Source organism: Parasteatoda tepidariorum, chromosome 4, assembly GCF_982258835.1.
Source record: "Parasteatoda tepidariorum strain Cologne lab strain chromosome 4, Ptep-v5.0, whole genome shotgun sequence".
Taxonomy (NCBI): Eukaryota; Metazoa; Arthropoda; class Arachnida; order Araneae; family Theridiidae; genus Parasteatoda; species Parasteatoda tepidariorum.
In genome coordinates this window covers 32,879,206-32,892,586 of record NC_141758.1, presented here as the reverse complement: position 1 = coordinate 32,892,586, position 13,381 = coordinate 32,879,206, and the positions used below count along the sequence as shown (strand labels likewise).

Here is a 13,381-nt window from a genome sequence, read left to right as displayed (position 1 = left end):
GTTGAAATAAAATCGATCCAATAATTTTATTTTCTTACGCTAATGAAAATTTTAAATCAAGCATCTGTCTTTACTTTATTGCGCACAACTGGCACAGATTCCATCGTAAATATATGTAGTGTTTTGATAATTTTTATCAGCAACTATTGTTTTCAATTTTTACTTGATTTTTTTGAAATCCCAAACTCTTTTATTGCTTAGTTATTATGATATTCTCTCGATTTTTAAAAAAAATACTGATATTATTACGGGATGCAAAGTTTGTATTGCAAATTAAAAGAATCACACGCTCAGACTCTGCCGATATCCTCGTTAATCTATACGATGTATCAAACTTTATTTTAACAGTTATTGCTACAAATTTTCTCATTTTTATAAAAAAGCAAAGCCTGATACTTTTTATACAATTTTATTACATGAGGAACTCAAATAACATATTTGATAATTTACTTTTAATGTGACGATTTCATAATATTTTATTCTTTTACTTGACAGCTCTACCAATTTCCATGATACTTTTCAAATGCGCTATTTCTTAGTTGATATTACTTCTATACTCAAAATTTGAATACAGTTTAAATACAAACTTTTTTCACACGCTTAATTTATGCAGATAGAATCGTTAATTTATGTAGCGTTTCGATTGCATTTTCATTGATATTGAATTTAACAGATTTTTAAATATCCAATTATATCTGACAATATGGAAAATTCAAATTGCATATTTGAATGTTTATCACGATTCAATAGATTTTTTTTGGCAGTTATTGCTAATTGATTTTCACATAGTTAGTCATAGATAACATATAGAATAATACTACAAAAGAAAAATTCTCTAAAATTACGAAAATATACAGAAATAAAACATAATAAACATACAAATTAATGAATAAGCCTACAGTTATAAAAAATAAAAAGGGTGCTTCAGAAAAATATTAACAAACAATGAAATGTGAATATTTTTGAATAAATCATTAAAATAAGAAAGAAAAAAAAACACTTTACATTCACGAATTAAAAAATACTTACAGACTTAGCTTTTCTACCGCACTCTTGCTCTTTAGACGTGGGGAAGAAAATAGTGCTCTAAGTTCTTCATATTCAGAAACTGCATTGCTACTTATGCCATTCATAAGACCATCTTTGGACTTGTATAGCTTATGATTAGAAGTTTGGCTCTTGACTTCCACATTAGAACTTGAAGTATTGAGAGGCGTTGAAGTAGTAGTGGAATTTTTCAAGGTAGTTACAGAGGGTACAGTTACAATAGTTGTGCAGATCACAGTGACATCTTGCTTTTGATTCCGTTTTTTACTATTTCGGTTGCTAGAACAAATTGAGGAAATGTTTATCACAGCTGTTTCAGTAACTTTAGGTATAATTTTCTCCGTCACAACAATCTCATTTGAGCTTTTGTTGCTATCAGAATTTGAGGACTTATTTACAATATTTCTCTTGTTTTTATCCTGAGTTTTGGTTCGTTCCCTTTCACGACGCCTTTCAGACCTAGACATCTCGTTACCCGATTTTTGATTTGATTGGTTCTGATTATCGAATTGGCTAATTGAGATAGATTCTTTTAATTTATCTTCATTATTTGGTAAATTTGTAATTCTTCCTTTACTTGGGCTGTTGAGGGTTGTCTTTGACGATTCAAAATCTGAAAAAAAGTGACAATGGAAGTTAATAAAATGTATACAAATACGTATAATCATAGTTTGCAGAAATGTCACAGCAGTTTCAGAAAAAAAAATTAACTTTGTGCAGTTACAAAACTGAAGCAGGTTTTCAAAATTACGAATTAAATTACAATACCAATTTAAAGGAATTACTATATTAAATAAAATATAAATTTACAAATTAAAAAAAATAATATTTATTTATAAATATATTTAATAATTTCAATTCGAATTTTAAGATTCCTTTATTTCAAAATGCCATTACTTATTAAATTGGTATAATTTCTTATAAAGAACATATCTTAAGATTTAATATTCTCTTGAAAATTACAATTTGGTTCAGTACTTAATAAAGTGTTTCTCTAGTTTTGAATGTAACTAACTTTTTTTTTAAAAAAAAATTTTTTTTTTTGAATGATTTCTTGGTTTACCATTTTCTGTGCACATAAATTTTTTTAAAAAAAAATTACGCCCGCCATTGTCTTCTTAGAAATAAGGCGCCTTGCAGTCCAATAGAATAGTGAAGTGTAGCTCCAGAAAGAGAGAGGGCACGAAAGTCGTCACAGGAACGAATATCAAGAGAGGGGCAATCAAATAGATGCTCCCCAGTCATAGGCGAAGTGTTACAAAGCACACAAAGAGGTGAATATTAAATATGGACTAAAATCATTTAAAATAAACTGATTAAAGAGAACAATTAAAATCCCTGAAACAAATTATCTCCTTCATATTTATAAATAAGATATTTATACTTCACTATTACATATTTATACTTATTATATTATATATTTATATTTCACTATATACTCATATACACTTATTTACTAATTTTTAAAAATAATAAATAAGAATACGACTTCTAGTTAACCCTATTAAAATTTCGTAACAAAAATTTTTATTTTTTATAATAACCAAGTCATAAAACTTCAGAAACAAATTCAAGAGTCATAAAAATTTAACTTCTTTACTTGTTCCATTTATATCGATAATATCGTAAATCCATGAGGTGTTTCAATTTTTTTTACTGCTATTCATATTAAGTTAAACATAGTTTTTAAAGATTCAGATAAGCGAAACATGAAATAAAACACACATTTAAGTAGCCCCTTTTTGAGGAGTGTGATTTCTTGTTAATCTTTTTTCGTTATTACTGTCAGCGATTTCACAAGTTATGTTTTTAATTTTTAAGACAATGTCATCAAAATCAAATTTTTAAATATTGTCAATAACATGCCAACAGACCCCATCTCAGAGGGTGAATATGGCTCATAATGTTAGAATACGTATTCTTCTACATGTAGATCAAAAATATCTTACATTTACAACTAAAAAAATTACATAAAATTTCAATCTGGGCGTGGTGAATTTTTTTCTTTGTGTAACCACAAAGTGCTTTTAATATAATTAATATAATCTTTTTAAGTTAGTAATATACATATTTGTTATTAAAAATATCCTAAAGTGTTACAGAGATTTGTTGCAGAAAGCTTGAAAAAATTCTGTCGCACAGTTAACCAAAAACGATACTTGTCAGTGGTCAACAATGTGGCTATGAAATCAATATTTAGAACCTTTTACTTTACTTCCATATTCAATTACAAAATAATTGCCATTGACATAACAAAGTTTCTGTGTAAGAATGATAAGAATAAGAATTTTTAAGTTCATAATGAAAAAAAGTTGATAAAAGGGTAATTCTTAATATGATTAGAATTGCAATTTTAACCTTTAACTGTTTTAGAACCCCTTTTTTACACATTTAGTCAATGATTATAACAGTTTTGAGATATTAGAAGGGTTTTTTTTTTTAATGAGTTTTGCTATTCTTAAGAATAAGAAAATCAAATTATTCAAAATATACATCTCAGAACAGAAAAACCAAATAAAAACTCTTATTAATGAAGAGGTTTCTTACTTGTGCTTGGTTTTACAACTCTACTCTCTTCATCATCTTTCTCTTCTTCATCTTCCTCCTCTTCTTCATCATCATCTTCATCCTCTTCATCTTCTACATCAGACTGGTCGCTTTGATGGTTAAGTTGATTTTTGTGTTGAGAATCACTCTTTTCGGACTTTTTCGACTCCTCCTCAGCAGCTTTCGCAGCTCGCATCTACACACAAATTTTAGAATAAATAAGTGGATTTCTCAATAAAGTACAAGAGTAATCAATGGCAAGAAAGCAAATAATAACATTTTAAGAAGAATTTAATATTTTGACTGTTAATTCAGGTTTACAAGCACTAATTTATGCATATTTTAAAAATCGAATTTTTTAAAGTATTACAAAATTTAAAGTTTACTGAAATTTGTTATCTAAAGACTTTTTATCACTTTGAATTTTTCAGATCCCACAAACTTAAAATGTTGTCCTACTAGTTAATAAGTGTAAAAATTCTGCAACAGCACATTACTGTCAATTCTGTAAAAAGAATTTTGATGCAATTAATTTTTTTTAATGCACAAAACCATATAAGTTTCCATAGCAATGTGCAAATGTAATTAATAGTGTTAAGTAAAAGATCGTTATATTATATATTAACTTCAGTAAATAAATAAAATCACAAAATGTACATAAAATATTAGAATTAATTTAAAATTAAATTGGTTGATAAGAAAATAAATTAAAAAATATCTTAGGACAATCATATCAGACGTAAATGAGACTATCAGAGAATATCAGAGTTAAATGGGAATATCAGAAATTTAAAAAAATTTATGTAGGAATCAGGGTTTGTTGAAAGTGATTTAAAGAAAAAAAAAGAAGAAAAAAAAGAAGAAAAAAAACATTCCTTATTCAATTCAACTAAAAAAAATTTTATTAACATGATCTTTAAATCAAACATTTTTGAACTAATTTTATCTTTAAATATTTTATCAACTAATCTTTATCTTTATTAAACTAAATGAGTAAATGGAAGACAATTTTGGGACTGATATAGCTCGATGATCGTTGACTACTCTGGACCCACAATAAGATGCTTCATCAGCATATAATTCCAAAGTCAAGATAAGATATTGATCTATAAATAGAACAGTGTAATAAAGTAATCCGCTGTATTTTTTAAAATAGATTAAATCTAGAATTTTTAAGAAACATTAAGAATTTTCTTTACTTTTCATTGTAAAAACATTATATTGCCTTAGAACCAGATTTTGTAAAAAAAAAACACACAACAGTTTAAAAACTAAAACTCTTGTTTTTATTTTTTAAATTATATTTTGATATTCTGAATCAATCAAAAGTTGGGACAGAATACAAAAAGTATAAGTATCTAAACACTTGTAAGTAGATTGTTTTATCTCAATAACATTAATAAGCCATTAATTTGCACTTGAGTTTTAAAATTGTATATTCTTATGTTTACTAACAATGTTCTTGCTGTCAAATAATTATGTTCTTTTACTATGTGAAATCTGACAAAAAAGAAAGAAACTAAATATGTTATAACATAATCAAAAACATTAAAAATTATTCAAATAGTTAAGTAATTATAAACCCTCAGGTAAATAACATCCCCTTTGAGTGTATTTCATGTAGAGACAGTAATTACAGTGACATTAACCATAAAATGATAGTTGTTGACAAATAGATGAAAAACTATTCCTTTTTCTTCCATTTAATCATTCATGTTTTATAAAAATTATATTTAGTGGAAATCGAAAATTTTGTACTTACTAGGCATATTTTAGAAGAAAATCAGAACCAGTATTTGTATTCAGTTAAGTCCCCATCGGATTCTTTTAAGGTGAAATTATGCTTATTGACACTAAAAGTAATGGTATTACAATTAAGCTTAACTGTTCAGTAGAGAAGATAATTTTTTGTAATCTGAAAGTTATATTTCATTCAACTAGTGTTAACTGGCTATGCCCCTACTATCAACTAGTGCTTAGAGTGTTTTATTGGCACTTTTTATATTTGTGTCAGTAATTACACAAAAGTTATGGATCCATACACAAAATGATGTGTGCATACAAATTAGTCTAAGAATATTGATTATACTTATTCAAATAGACAGACATACCATATCAGGATATGTTTGCATTAATCTTTAACACTTGGGACATAGGGCAATAATGACATTTTACCTATATTTCATTTTTTGAAAAATATAATTTTAATACAAAATGTGTCATATGCATATTTTTTTTAAAAATTTCTCATGAGTATTTTAAGCAAATAATGAAAATAAATATTTTAATGTGAAATATTGTTCAAAGACAGAAAAGTTCAACAAATTGCCAAAATACCCCAATCTCTTTTGTACAGCATATGATGATCTGAACACAAACATTTACCTGCTCCTGCTTTTCCCTCTTCTTCCTTCTTTTACGCTCTCTGCGTCTTGCTGCAGCTGCTTTTCTGCTTTCTTCACGACATCTCTCAAGGTCTATTTCTTCCAACAGACTATTAGCAAACTTATTGGCTTCAGCTGCTTGCCTCTCTTTTGCGATTCTTATCGTATCAACGCACTGGCTACATTTTTTAAGAAGATCCTACAAATAAAAATGAAAAACATGTAATGATAGTGAAGAGAGTACTTAGAAAAGTTACCAATTTTATAGAGAACACGTAAGTCAACAAAATGAGAAAGCAGTACTGTAAAGGGTCAGAATAGAATAATTTTTTCTGTGAAATGGATATATGCAAAATTCAGTTACAAAAATATGCCAAAATATGTTATTTGCATCAATCAGGCAATTTAGTTAAAGATAATTCAATTCACCAGATATTTAATACATAAATAATACAAAATAGAATGATATAAATGATGTTAAAAGATATAAGATAATTTATCAACAAAAACAGATAGAACATCAGTCATGCCAATGCACTTTAGCTAATTAAGGCAAGAGTATCCTAGAGAATTTCTTTAAAACCATTTTGGGGTGCCATCTACAGAAAATTGTATGCAAATATGCTAGAGACTAAACATGTTCGCATCCCATCTATTTATGTATATAACATGTTTCATTGACATCTCAATATACTTGTGATAACAATATGGAGTGAGAATATATTTTTAATAATGTTATCAGAGCTGAGGTGGCTCAGGGGATACTGCGCTCGAGTCCCAATGAGTTGAGCCGGGTTCGAATTCCGGCGATGGCTGACTTACACTAATTCTGCATTTGGCTCACACAGACCACAGTGCTGACATAAAATATCCTCAGTGGTAGACAGATTGTGAGTTAGAGTCCCCTTGCCGTCAGGCTAACCGCGGGAGGTTTTCTTCTCCGTAAAAAGGCAAATGCGGGTTAGTTCCATCAAAAAGTCTTCCACGAACGCAAGTTTCTACCCCAGGAGTTCCCTTGCCTCCAGGATTGGTTCAAAATTACAAGGCTACAAAGTTAAACATTGGTAATCGTAAACTGAAAATTCAGTCGGCTGTTCAACAACCATCACAAAATAAAATAAAAGGGTGTTATTAAGACAGTTAAAATGTTGTAGTTAAACAAAGATTATTTGCCATAACTTGAGGTACAATGTAATCAATTATCTATATCAGTTAATAATTTATTCATATTAAACAATTAAATTCAGCTAAATTTTCAGTTTGAAGCAAAATAATTTGCTGCAATTTAAGAAGGGCAAAAGGATTAAAAAAAAAAACTTACTTTATCAGTGATGGTGCTCATATATCGGGCCATTTCCTGATCAGATGGAAATTGAGACACATGCTTAACCATCCATTTTACTACTTTGACATGCCCTTTGCGAAAAGCAGCCATTAAGCAGGAAACTTTACGATTATCTTGGCTATCGATATCTGCACTGTTAGCACATAAGAGTTGAACAACTTCTAAATGCCCACCTAAAAATGGATGTTTAGAGATATGAGATGTACTGAAAATTTAATTTAATGAAAATATACAAATGGGGACCCAGTTAAATTAATCTTAATATTAATTTTATGCATTTAGAAACAAAATTAAAAAAATGTTAATAACACAAAAAAAATTTGCAACTGAAATTTTGCAACTGAAATTTTTTTATTTTACTTACCATTAGCTGCTAACCACAGAGGTGAATTTCCTTTCTTATTCTTTACTTCAACAGTAGCGTCCCTAAAAAGAGTTTTTAATTAGATTGTTATGCAGAAAAAAAAATGATAAACAATAATGTTCAGAAAACACACCTTAAATAAATCATAAATTTAGAGTGAAATTTGGATACAATAATTAAATACAATTTTGATTTCAACAATATGATTCTTTATTACAAATAACTTTAATGAGACATGTGATTTGTTAATCATTTTCATGCGAATCACTATGTTTGATTTATAATTAACAGAATCTGAAGAACAAATTTTACCTATTAAAGGTAAAAATGAAAAGCAAAAATCTGAACGTAATTAACAAAAAAGTTAAATAAATTTAATGTAACCATCATATTTAAAATTCGAAGAAGCGCTGCATAGAGAGGTAACTAAAACTACGTACAAAAACAAAAATTATTTGCTAGGGATTCCGATTTACTAATCATTAAGGTGAACAATAATCTGGGTAAAAAACATATGTAGGGGGAAAAAATGTATTTACCTTTCACCTTCAAGAATTTACTCATTGGAGCTTTTCAAAAATTGCATTAGTGCAAATTTCTTTACCATTTCATATTTGATAGCATTTTAAATTGTATATATCAGAAATTACCCGATTTTCAGAATTGGAAAAGAAAAAAGTATCCGAATTTCGGCAAACTCCTTTCGTTTTCTACAAATCGAAATAAGACTTCATTTTCATATGATAGTTAATAGAATAAAAGTTTCAAAAACCACACAATTCAAAATTAGTGCATTCTACACAAGGTTAGAACGAGCCTAATATTAGACATTGTGTCGTTCAATATTTACTTTTCCCCATTGGTATCCCTACACCCTGCTCGTATTTTGTAATCCAGTCACAGGAGAGCGGTAATAAATAAGGATAAGGGTATTTTCTAAACTTAGATCAGACTCCGAGGCTCCGACCTTGAATTATTCTTACAGTAAAGAAAACGGAAAAAAGAGGGGGAGTGGTCAAGATTTCTATCATTTTGCTTGAAATTTCTTTTTCTTTCTTTCTCGCTATTTCAGTAGAAAACATTATTACTATTTTCAAAATTAATCCGAGAAAATCAAAAACTTTTCAAGGACCTTATCATGGAATTCGAGAACTTTTTGGGACACTGATTTTTTCCAACAAAATTCAAGGACTTTTCAAGGTTTTTCAAACACCGTGGGAACCCTGTCCTAGTTAGACACAATAAATAAATGTTACCTTTCAAGTAAAAGTTGAACAAATCGATAATGGCCCTTGTCTGCAGCAATTGTTAGTGCAGTATCTCGAGAAGAAGGCACAGGTGGAGCATTGACATCAGCTCCTTTATCGAGCAGAACTTTACCTACTTCCACGTAACCTCCAGATGCAGCTTCCATTAAAGGTGTTAATCCAGTCTAGAAGAGAGAGAAAAAAGTTATTTAAAGAACAGGACATACTAAAGATTAGACCTGAAAATAACCACTTGCCATATGGCAAGTTAAAAAAAAAAAAAAAGAAAGAAGACTTAAATAAACAACTGGTCACTTTCCTCCATTGCTTTGGAAAAAAAAAAGCTTAAAGATGAAACTACATCAATGCAGAAAGAGACTCTGGAAAACGGAATTTTCAATGTCACCATTCAAAATTTTGAATCAGAATCCATTAATTAGTGGAAAAATTCATGTGGAAAGAGAGTTCTTTAACAATTCACATATTTCAAAGTTGTAATGTATACAATGAATGTATTTTGCCTATCCAAATACATGTACATTGAGTTCTTTAAAGGCAGTATGTTTGACTAAATTTTGTTACACATTTATACTATTTTTATTGTTAAAATAAACTTTTATTGCCGTAGATTATGATAAGATTTTTTTTTTTTTTAAAGAAAAGTTTGCAAAAACTCTTTATTGAATTAAAAGGGCCTATTGACATTGGTCGTCACGACTCAATGGGTTTGAGGGGGAAATGGCTACTAAGTCAGTGTCTTCCGGCCACTGACAACTAACTGAAAAATTAGCATAATTTAGGTTCCACTAAAATGCTGTACATAATAAGCTAAATAATGATAAAAGAATGTTATTAATACAACATCATTAAATCAGTGATGTTATTTTCTTTTAAATAATATTACACTATACACTAACATACATTCAAATTTATTTTAATATTAACATGCTTATTTTGAAACGGATTAAAAAAAAGTCTATCAAAATTAATTTAGTTTCTTGAATTAATTCTTAGTATCAATGAATTATTTCTTATTTTATTCAATTATTTCTCAGTATCTATGAATTATTTATTTTATTCAAATATTTCTCAGTATCTATGAATTTTTTATAACAGAAAATTCATTATTTTCAGTTATGAACTATACATAGATTATTAAACATATGGCTTTAGTAGAAATCAATCTATATAAAATACTTCCAACAAATACAAAAAGCGAGAATCCATGAATAATAAGAATATACAACAATAAAAATATGTGAACAATAAAAGAGAACACTTGATATTAAGAATAGTAAAATTGAAGTGAACTTCACTGAAGTTCGAATATAACTTGAGAATATTGCCTCTTCTTTGAGATTCTTTATAGAGTCGTGAACATGATATGTGTTCCGCATTCATTTTACCTACTCTGTAGATTTGACATTCACCTGTTGGAAGGATGCCAGTGCTGTTTAGATGTTAGCTAAACAATCTTGACCTGTTTCAAGAGCAATAGATTAAATTAGCAATAGATTCCATACAGGATGCATGACAATAGAACGTTTCAACGTTTCAACGCTTTTTCAAACGTTTTCCTTTGGATAGAAATTCTTGCTCTGTTCTGTGTGTTGTATTAATTTTATTGTAAATTTGCTTCTTTAAAGAACTTGTAAGAAAGTGGCAAGGTTAAGTGGTCTTTCTTTGTACCCATCTTTGGTAAAGAGTCTGCTCATTACCATCTATACGTGTGACGGGATCCATTGAAATGCTATTAGTTTATTATTACTAAGGGACATGATTGTTTGTTTAAAATGAGAGATGATACAAGATTCGGTTCGATGGCTCATCGTAACTGCTTGTGTTGCAGCTATTGAGTGTACCAAAATTATGGCCTTAGTAAAGAAGTAGGACATTTTCTAAAATGCTGTTCATTGTTTGTGAGATGGCATGTATTTCAGCGTCAAAACTAGACAGGTTTTCCTACGGCAGTGTGGCTTGAAAACAGTTTGCTATATTCTCCAGCTTTGGTCTTATTTTGGAGCCATAAGTGAAAATTCTAATCCATTCAGGTTCTGTGTCTTTTTCATCCAACACGCATAAGGAAGTGGCTCTCAAAATTGGATCTAGTGAATCTTTCTTGTTCAAATTGTCTATTTCTAGATACGTCTATTTCCATGTAGCTAAGAGAGTTTACTAGGTTTGTATTTACGTCCATTAATTTTTCTACCTTCAGCAATTTTTTTAGAACTTTCGATTGCAGATCTGTTTTTAATGTGCTTGCTCCTTTAGCTGTGATCCAGCTTGCCTTCTATGAAGTTTTTAATCTAAGGAATGTTCCTAGATATTGTCTCTTTCTTTCTACGGTAATAGGAAAGTTGCTGGTACAATTTCTGCATGGCCAATATTGGAGTGGTTTTTACTGCACCTGTGATAATTCAGAGTGCTTTGTTTTGTACCCTTTCCAAAGACTATTTTAGTCTTAGGGGCTGTGATTAGTACTTTTCTTTCATATTTGAGGAATGGTTTTCCGTATGCGTTATAAGTTCTATTTAGAGTACAACTCCATAAGACTTCTGCAAGTCTTTTCACAAGTGATATTTTTTCCTCTACTTTTTCTAAAATGTATTTGATATGTTCTCCAAAATTCAGTTTGTTATCCAGGATCACTCCTAAGTAAGTGGTGCTATTACTCTCACTGAGAGTGGTATTTATATAGAAGTTAAAATCAAAATTTATGTGTGGTAAGGAAAAAGTTTGGTAAGTTGTCTTTGACACATTAATACACATATTATTGTCTTTTGACCAATCGTTCAATGTTCTCAGTGCTTCATTCAGTGTTCTTTTTCTTTTGGTCTTGATGTTACTCATGTCCGTGAAACCTTAAAATTGCAGGTGCCTCCTGGGTGGTAATAACTTTGGGTGCAGGCTTTCTTTTTTCATTGAGTGAGGAAGATGAGGAATCTCAAACAATAGATCCTTAGCAATATATGTCAATTATAATGGGGCCCTATCATACTATATGGAGAAGGAAGCTATTGAGAAACTTCATGTTTATGGTATCAGAGATAAAATGATCAACTAGAATAAAAGATTTTTAACCCAAAGATGTATTCAAACTCTCAATGAAAAAGATTCCAAATACAAACAGAGCAAAATAGGACTATGTCAAAGGGCTGTTAGCAGCTGCTCATTTAATATTTATGTCAATGATTTGGTGATTTAACTTTAAAAAAATCAAGGACGAAGAATTGAGCCTGTTTGCAAATTACATAGTTAAACAATATTGATTCCAAATTTTTTTCCACCTCATACTTGGTTACTTTTCCTCTCCACCTAAATTTAAGTACTGCAATTTTAAATTCCACAAGACTACAACCTATTTTCAGAAACTGGGTTTCGATAGAAACAACAAATTATGCTGGGGAAAAAAATTTACCATCCACATGAAACAACAGTTACTTAGCTAATGCAAAACATCTCCATAGTGGGTTTAAAACTTTCTGATATCATAAAATTACGTAGTTTTTGATGGATTGGGAAATGCTACAAACTTTATTTTCAAACTTTGAAGTTATAGCATTATAACTTATCAGGGCATTGCACTTAGGATGAGATAATATAAGGGCTCAATATTTTTTGGCTTTAAAAAAAATTCTACAATCAGTTAATTTTTAAATTTTTCATGAAGGCAAAGCAAGTACTCTAAAAAATATAGTACTGTTTTTCAAATGCACACCGTATACCTTTGTCAGGGTGCATAGTCAAATTTTTCAACAAAAAATAAGCACCATTTAAGCACTTAAAAAGAATTTTAAAGTACTTTTAAAAAATATAATTAGGATTAGGGTAAAAATATATCCTTTTGGAAAATAAAAAAAATAACACACTTTTAAAAAATTAAAATCGAAAATAGGCACTTTTAAGCAATTTTTAAAAATGCTATGCATCCTGTTTGTTTTTAATTTTTTACTTTGCATCTGTTAATGAAGATGTTACTAAACAAGAACAGCATTTATGCAATGATTGCTAATAGCAATTTTTAAATGTTTTCTTAGTCACAAACATTTAATTTTTTCAATACTGTTAGAAATAAACCATTAGAGGGAAGCTGATTAATTATTTTAAACTAATAAAATTAATTAAATTAAAATAGCCACACTTTAACTTTATGTCATATGAGATGATTGCACTCAATTTAAACTGCAGAGGAATGGGAGCAACAAGGTATTGCAAAGAAGTAATGTGAGCAGCTCATATTTTCAACTTAGTGTTAAAATCAAAATTAAATCTTCACATTTAGTTAATAAAAATGGCATTTTTTTTCATCAGTTTTTCTACATAAAAAAGGCACTGCAAAAACATAGGCATAAACAAAAAAATTTTTTGAATGAATTTTGGCTTGAAAATTAATGCTAAAACACCAAAATTATCTGTACTCAAATTTTCAAATATTTTGTTCTCAGCA

The 13,381-nt window shown here is 29.1% G+C and overlaps 1 protein-coding gene across 8 annotated transcripts in view; it reads right to left on the bottom strand.

Moving 5' to 3' along the window:
* mask (multiple ankyrin repeats single KH domain) overlaps positions 1-13,381 on the bottom strand; it is an 83,602-nt gene that overhangs the window by 23,420 nt on the left and 46,801 nt on the right. For all 8 annotated transcript variants that reach the window (XM_087160890.1, XM_087160891.1, XM_087160889.1 and 5 more), the window contains 6 exons: positions 8,944-9,119; positions 7,688-7,749; positions 7,300-7,496; positions 5,980-6,177; positions 3,595-3,790; positions 1,030-1,660 (listed from right to left, as the gene is read on the bottom strand). In XM_087160890.1, the coding sequence (XP_087017016.1) occupies positions 1,030-1,660; positions 3,595-3,790; positions 5,980-6,177; positions 7,300-7,496; positions 7,688-7,749; positions 8,944-9,119 (1,460 nt within the window). The remainder of the gene's footprint in view (positions 1-1,029; positions 1,661-3,594; positions 3,791-5,979; positions 6,178-7,299; positions 7,497-7,687; positions 7,750-8,943; positions 9,120-13,381) is intronic.